This window comes from Poecilia formosa, unplaced genomic scaffold, assembly GCF_000485575.1.
Source record: "Poecilia formosa unplaced genomic scaffold, Poecilia_formosa-5.1.2 Scaffold659, whole genome shotgun sequence".
Taxonomy (NCBI): Eukaryota; Metazoa; Chordata; class Actinopteri; order Cyprinodontiformes; family Poeciliidae; genus Poecilia; species Poecilia formosa.
In genome coordinates this window covers 74338-82632 of record NW_006800598.1, presented here as the reverse complement: position 1 = coordinate 82632, position 8295 = coordinate 74338, and the positions used below count along the sequence as shown (strand labels likewise).

General features: G+C 36.6%; 2 protein-coding genes across 3 annotated transcripts in view; one reads left to right on the top strand and one right to left on the bottom strand.

The window, feature by feature from the left end:
- Positions 1-2308, top strand: part of pex11b (peroxisomal biogenesis factor 11 beta) — a 6289-nt gene extending 3981 nt beyond the window's left edge. For both annotated transcript variants that reach the window (XM_016666089.1, XM_007542108.2), the window contains exon 4: positions 523-2308. In XM_016666089.1, the coding sequence (XP_016521575.1) occupies positions 523-940 (418 nt within the window). In that variant the 3' untranslated portion in view covers positions 941-2308. The remainder of the gene's footprint in view (positions 1-522) is intronic.
- A 4498-nt stretch (positions 2309-6806) lies between these two features.
- Positions 6807-8295, bottom strand: part of ilf2 (interleukin enhancer binding factor 2) — a 40010-nt gene continuing 38521 nt past the window's right edge. The window contains exon 15 of the mRNA XM_007542107.2: positions 6807-6996. The gene's annotated coding sequence lies outside the window, so the exon portion shown is untranslated. The remainder of the gene's footprint in view (positions 6997-8295) is intronic.

Genomic DNA, 8295 nt, shown 5'->3' with positions numbered 1-8295 from the left:
TTTAATGTTAAACAATACAGTTTTACCAAGTTGCTCAAAGTCTAAACTGGCATTGTTGTGCATTTAAGGTGTAAAGTTTACCTTTGACCAAACGCCCCCCAAAGGCATCCCAGCAACCCCCTTTTGTAAAAATGTCCGCCAGCGCCCCCTGCTGTCCTCTGAACGCCCCCTGGGGGGCGGTACCGCCCACGTTGAGAACCGCTATAGACTATAGAGTCTATAGTGCAGCTTGAGTCAATGTATCTGAATGAATGTTTTAGGATCAGATGTGATTTATAAATGTTTGAATATGAAAACCCTAAAGTTGTCAGTTCTCCCACTTAGAAATCATGGAAGAATCTGAAATTTTCATTTACACACACACATATATATGTGTATGTGTGTATATGTGTGTGTGTGTGTTTATATATAAAAATTCAAAACTTATGTCAACATGTGATATGTTCATCTTAAACTGTAAATGAATGAAATAAACAAATAAATATAAATCTACAATTGAAACATATGTGTTGAACTTGACAGGTACTACCTATTTGCTCTGATTCTCAATGTCACTCGAGATGTGTATGAACTCTGCCTGCTCCTGGACTGCGAGGATTGTTACAGAAGTACCAAATCACCATTGTCTACTAGTCCCAGCAGTGCCATCCTTGCTGACCAACTGTCTTCATCATCATCATCTTCTTCCATTCCAGTCACTGCGACTCCTGCTGTCATGTGGGTCTGGCTCCGCAAACGCATCCATCAAATAGGAACTGTCCTGTACAACAACCCACCACTCCTGTTGGACCTGCTGAAGAATGGCTGTGATATTTTTATTCCACTGGATAAGCTGGGGATTTATCAAACTGGCCCAGGGTTTGTTGGGACTTGTGGGTTGCTGTCATCAGTCCTCTCTATTGTCACCATGCTCCACCCATGGCTGAAACTCAAGCCATGAACCCAGATAAACCATACACAATGGGTCATCGCACCAAATTCTGTGAAAGAAAGGGTGTCCTGCCATCTCTGTTTGATGTTACGGTTCCATCCACCAGTAGGTGGTTTGTCATTCCAAACAAAACATTTCCTTGCTCCACCTGGGGCCAAATATATTAAAAAATATACCAACAAATGCATGTCACTAAAACTGTGCGCACACTACAGAAATGTTTGACAGTTTAAATGTTCATTTTTTTATTGGTTCATTGGTTTATTTGTTTTATTGGAAAATATAATTTTTTTTTACTAAAACTCATAATATCATAAAGATAATTAAAAATAGTTTCCAAACATACAGAAATCGCATAGCAGGAGTTTGTTTTTCTGTCTACAGACCAGTTATTAATCTCACTGGACAATGTGACTTTCTCTTTAAAATGTACTGAAAAAGGTGGATGGCTTTGTTGGAAATTTAGTTTAGCATCTGACCCCTGTTGTTGCAGTCTAAATTTCAGTTTTTCAAATAATTATCAGGTACTAATATCCAAGAAATATGTTATTTCACACTCGTTTGATACACCATGACTTTTAACTCATCAGTGTGCAACTCGAGTATGTTAACAAGATGCAGTGTCTATTATTTCTCTACCTTGTGGTATTTCCTCTGATGAAAAACCACAATGATATGTTATGTTATCATATAAAGTACCCACCCTCCCCTTATGTTTTTTTCCAGGGGTTAGTTTGTCAATAAGGGAAAAAAAATCTGGACTAAAATTTGTTCAGAAAAAAGTAAAAGATTTTCAAACTTACATCCCGGTGTTGGACTCAGGGGATTCGACCTAATGACCTCAGTAAATACTTAACTTTACTGTGATTACAGGTATTAATTTGTTCAGACAATGTTAAATCTTTCCTTTTTATTTAGTGTTAGACATGAGCCATCTTGGTTGGAAAATTTCCCACCCAGACTATATCTTTCAGTTATGGAAACAAAGACGTGGCTCCAGAAGAAACATATCAAGGTCATGGAATGGAATGGCCATGATATGTTTCCTGACCTCAATCCCATTGAAAATCTATGGAGAGAGCTGAAGCTTCAGGTTTACAAACGCAAGCCTAAAATTAAGAATTTGGAGATGGGCCAAAATTACTCCTTATAGGTGTGCACACCTTATTAAAAAAACAAAAACTACTGCTTTCCAACAAGGGTTTTGCCACCAAATATTAAATGTTTCACTGGGGGTGTCAAATACTTATTTCCTTCAATAGAATTCAATTTCTCATTTTATGTAATTTTCTGTTTTTCTTTTGATACTCTGTGTCACTGTTAAAATAAAGCTGGCATAAAATTCTGAGATGTTTCATTTTTTGTATACATTTTTTTGAAGTCAGTGGGGGATCAAATACTTATTTCCTCCACTGTAAGTAAACATACAAAAAGGTTGAACATTTGTCCAACCTCTTTGTAAGGTCAAGAATATTTTTATGCATTTTCATCAGACTTTATAACTTTTGCCTGAACTGATATATTCTCCCAGATGAATCCTAAGTTAGTATATGTAACTGGAGCACAACACAATGTTACATTTCTGACAATGGAAGGCTGACAATTTGGACGGGATCAACAGGAAGAGTGAGGTCGTTGGGGAGGAGTAAAGAGGCAAAATAGGAAGAGGCAGAGGAGGAGATGCCAATTTCCATCACGCCATCATATGGTAGTTTGTAATGTAAAGGTTTGTGTCCCACAACAGGATGCCGGTGGAGTTTCTATCACTTTACTCTTCATTTCTCAACCCCAATGAGGAATATTTTAGATTTTTTCTCAGCATGTGGAGATGGAAATATGGAGACACACCGCAGTTCCCACAGCACTGCATGTACAATTTTCCTTAAAATCTTATATTCCCATTTTTACTTCTTTGTGCTCTTTTTTTCCTTCTATCAATGACATGATCTGTCAGTAAATTACTGAACAAAGTAAAAGTGAATGTGAATCTTGTCTCTTGCCATTAATCTTCTACAATTGAAATTTACAATACTTATAAAAACTTTAGCTATAGTTTACAACAGAATACACTGAGTACAGAGTTCCAGAGTACACTGTCATATTGACAAGATGACTAATCAATTTGTGTTTTTACACAATAAAACAGGGACTTATGCTAGCGCACCAACATGTTCTTTGACACATATTTACTTTCAAGACTGATGAACTAAGAATTTTTAGAAAGACATGGTGTGTTACTGTTTGAGGAATACACCTGTTTTGCAAATGTCAAAGTAAAACTATAATAGGAATGATAAATTGATTTAATTCATAAAAATGTAGTTTCCAAGAATGCTGTTCAACAGTAAATATTAACCCAGTAGTCATGTTTCTGGTTTTCTAAAATATAGTTCTAATTTCCTCTGATGAATGGCAGAATTTCTGAATTTCTGTTGGCTTTAATAATTGGTTACCCTTTAAATAATTGCCTACAAGATTTTTATTAGATTATAGTGAATAGTTGCTTTTAAGCAATATTTAAAAAATATTTTCAAATTTTTACTTTGACATTTTAAGTTTATAAATTTCTAAAACTGCACTGCAACAAACTCAACCAAATTATTAATAAATGCATAGTACAAATCAGATTTTTCAATTGTCATTAAATGATTAAAAAAAGTATAAATGTGAATTTTCTGATCAAGATGATTTTAATCTTGGATTCACCTACTTTTGTTATGGCACATCTGTGCCACATGTAGAAATCAACTTCAAAGAAGAGACATTAGCTTCAACTCTTAAAGAAGTTTAATTGCCAAAATAAAGCTAAATATCTCTTCACTTAGTTCTCAGCTCAACCTTTCACAAATTGCTTTTTTTCCATCACCAAACAATTTGTGAAACAAAATACAGTTTTTCTATATTTGGAGCTCAGTATAATCACAGTATCTCATGCATTCTTTCTGCAACTTAGCTGTAATATTGACTTTTTTTTTTTTAAACTTCGCATCACGTTAGACCTTCATCAAAAATATACATGGAGTGTTGCTTTGATTCTTTCATGCATGTTTGAAAAATTCTTGAATCTCTTGTGGCAACCATTTGGGGTTGCCTATACCTTCTTTCTCACCAAGCCCACCTCATATAGAGCTACCCTCCCTCGTGCCTTCCCCACTTAGCTTCTTCAAATTAGCGACTGCAGCAATTACACACCTAGTGGAGCTTTTAATATGTAACCATTTCTGAATCTAATACTCTGAAGAACATTTTTAAGCAGCTTAATGTTGAAATGTTGTTGTGATGATGAGTGTTGGAAAGAGCAGCTTCTTAAAGAGACAGAGGCCCAATTACAAGATATTAAATTGCAAGGTAATTTTTTTTAAGTCACGTTTGATATATACATTATTTTTACAACAACTGAAGGTTACATAATTACTTGGTTCTGCTATAAAATGGTACTATAATCCTGGAAAACACTATGCTACTCCTTTAAGTTAATCAATCTGGGGATTATGGAAGTTACTGTACACTGGATGGGAATCAAAGCTGGTAACTGATTCAAGACACTATTTTCTAATGGGATACTTCAGAAATAGAATATTCATAATTCATTTGAAAACCTTTTATCTTGAAAATCTACAAGTGGAAACAATACTTCCTACAGAAAAGAAAGGAAGTCCCTCTTTCCCCCATCAAGCTTCAACATAATGAGGTGTTGTGGTGGCGCAGGGGTTAAATACAACCCACATATGGAGGTCTGTCACAGGTTCAATTCGAGGGCTGGCGACCTTTGCTGCATGTCTTCCCCCTTTTCTCTCTATCCACTTCCCTGTCAATTCACTATCAAATAAAGGCCACTAGAGCCAATAAAACCTTTAAAAAAAAAAGAAAAGCTTTAACATAATAGATTTAATTTTGTTAGAAGCACTGTATTGGTGCTACTACGCAAAAAACAATTTGCTGAGTCAATCAACTGTCGTGCAAAGATTGGATGTTAGCAGTTAGTCTATTATCACTTCATCGAAGACTGTGCTTGTTATCCTAAGGCAGGGGTGCTGCCAGAAATCTTGGGCCCCCTGATAAAAAATTGGATTGGGCCCCCCACGCAGCTGCTGTTACAATTTTTTTTGAGTCTATTTGACCCAAAAAAGCATCACAATTTTAAAGGCTTGCATCTGCCTTGCTTTCTTTGGTTCAATACTGATAATTAGCACAATATTTATTACTCATGAATTTAACATCCAACAGTCCACATCCAGTATGCAAGTAGGTTGCTTAAATTTTTTCTATTAGTTTTAGATACTGAAATGTCTCTCCCCATGAGCAACAGTCAAAAGCAACGTGCAACTACACATGAAGCAATCCAGACTTGTAAAAATGTTCTGCAGTTGCATTTTATTCAAGCTGCAGTACATAACTTTAATAAAAAATATGTTTACTCCACATTTGTTAAAGTTGTCACAATGTCATAGCAGTTTGCTATGAGACAGATAATCTGTGAAAACAATCTCCTCCATCTCCTTCCTGAGTTACTAGGAACTCAGGAACTTCCTGAGTTCCTGAGTTACTAGGAACTGATACTTTAACTTTTACTGGTTAAAGTAATGCACCGTTCTGACCAAAACAACCAATCAGAACTACTAGGATGCCCTTAGAGCTGTCAATTAGCCTCATTCCCTCATTGCTAAATGTGCTAATGGTGGAGAAACAACTTATCATTACGAGAAACCGTTTATCTGCCATCATTGGTAGCCATGCTAACTAAACTGAGCATTCACAGTTTGAATCTGCACAGCTCTGTGCTATGCTGGCTGCAGCACGGCACAAATTGAGGAGGAAGAAGGATGAGCAGCACCACATGAGATTGTGATTGACAGCACTGAAACTCTCCTGCCTCTGACTGGTTGTTTCTAGCACTGGGAGAAAGCAGAGGAAATTGATATTTCACAGATTACCGCTCATACCATACTGTCACAACATAATGACAGTTTTAAAAAATATGTGGAAAAAAATATTTATAAAAAAGTTACATTCTGCAGCTTTCACTCAGGAGAGAACAGGTCAGGAGGGACGTGGGTTAGAGCTTCTACTCACTCACTCTGTTAAGTAGTAAAAGGCACAGGGAACAAGTTAAATATATGAATATGTTGGTAATTTTTTGCCTTAATTCATTAAATGCTAGTGAAATGGAGGCAAACAGTAGTCTGTAGCTAAGCTAACTATGCTAAAAGGTTGATAATCTCACACAGTCTACCCACCTCTCTTGGAGAAAAACTGCGTTATAAATTAACACTCCTGCCTTTTTCTCTCTCTCACTCTCTCGTTTTTGAAAACCTGATTTTATAACTTTTCTTAGCAGCATAGTAACTGCCAGTCACCGCTGTATTCAGCTGCAGCTTCTACTGACTGTAGCTGCATACGTCACTGTTATGTGCTCCAAGCAGGAATGAACCATTTAACGCAGATAGGGGGCTCAGGGCAAAAATGGATGTGTTTTTTGGTCTGGGAGGGGCAACATTACATTTTTACTGCTAAAAACAATCTTTGAAAATACAATATGATTAATTTTGTATTTGACAGGACCCCGAATTTTTTATTTTATGTCTATGAACAAAATATAAATAATTAAATTGTGGAGGGCCCCCTGCTGGTCAGGGTCACTAGAATTGTCATCACTTTTCCCCCCTTTACCGCGCCCCTGTTCTAAGGAAACCCAACACGCTGCTGACACTGCATGTTGATTAAAACATTTTGTAAGGGATGTCTCCAGGGTCAGTTAGAAATCATTCCTTAACATAAATTGTGCAGTTATGCTTCATTGGAAGCTTTGCTTTGTTTGCATGATGCTCTGCTATTTTCATATTTCACTTGATTGTTTCATGAACAAACACATAACCCAATCTGGAAACATGTTTATTCAACTTTTACAAAGACAAATATAAAACCAAATCAAGGGAAAGAAAAACATCTCAATAATTAAAAGACAATACAGTCCCATTTCCAGGAAATTCTGGCTTCCAAGGGAGTTCCTCTGATAGGTTCCTCAGTGTACCACACATCATCCTTATTAAGATTAGCCAAATTCACTGTGAATGAAAAAACAGCAGTACAGACGTGGTCATTTTGGGGGATTCTTAAGGTACCATCATTTAACACCTAATAGTAACACAACATGATACTATGACACTGAACAAAAGCACAAAGTAATCCCTTGTAAATTCTGATATTATACACCCAGATACAAAATAGTTTTGTGTAGCTAAACTAAAACTGTGTGACAACAGCTGAAAGGGCCTTAACATTCCCTTCACTGTAATTGCTCATTTATTGGCAGCCATGTCCACACACAATGCAGTGTGAGGGAAGGATCTTTATAGAGACAATATCAAAGATAAAAAAAGAAAAAGGAATGCTGACCCATACTGTATTTTGAAAAAACAAAACCCCATTCGAAACTAGGGTTTGAAAAACCATCCTGGCAATCTGCATTAACATACATAAATTGAAATCAGGCAAATATATGGAGTGTAAATAGTCTCAAAATACCTGTGCGTGTGTAATACTGGTATAATGAAGAGAGCTTCATTACTGGGACTATTTTTACTCAAGTCATGATATAGCACTTTAAAAGCACTTTTTGCACTTTATTAACAACCAATTTATTTAGCACTGCACTTTAAGCAGAGATTTGCACATAAATAATTTGCACACAAGAAGTTTTAACTGTATTTATTGAGTATTTTTAGTGGTTAGCATGTAGTCTTTTGTTCTGGGCTCGGTACAGCTGCTCCTCATTGAGAAGTGAGGTGGTTGCTGTGAAGGGAGGATAATCGTTACTCAGAGCAATGAGCTACCGGTAGGTAACACTGAGGAAATGTTTGTGTATAATCTGTTGAGTGTGGAGTGCTAATATGAAGTGACTCACCTGCCTTTTCTATGTTCTCTCTGGGATGTTTGGACAAATACTGCCCCAGGGGTCCAGAGACCATATATAGGTTCCAGGAGAGACCATTGAAAAGTGTGGGGGGGAGAATTGTTTATGGGTTTTTATGGCGCTTCATTATGGTGTAAGATAATACTTAAAATATTTATAAAAAGTAAGTGGAAATGTTTGTATTTAGTGAAAGGTATTTTAGGTGGAGATTGGTGAATTGAAATCTCCCTCAATTCACCGGACCGCTGGTTTGGTCCGTCACAGCAGGGACTATTTAAGGTTGCTGTTTCACCTGTGAAATTGTTCTGGTTCTTGATGCTGTGAGAAGAATAAACCACTGCTGTTTCCACCTGACTCTTCCTCAACTATTCTTCCTAACTGTAAAATCCAGCCACAAAAGGCTGCCTTATTACAATTGGAGTGATACTCACTCAGTCTAAGTATCTTTGTG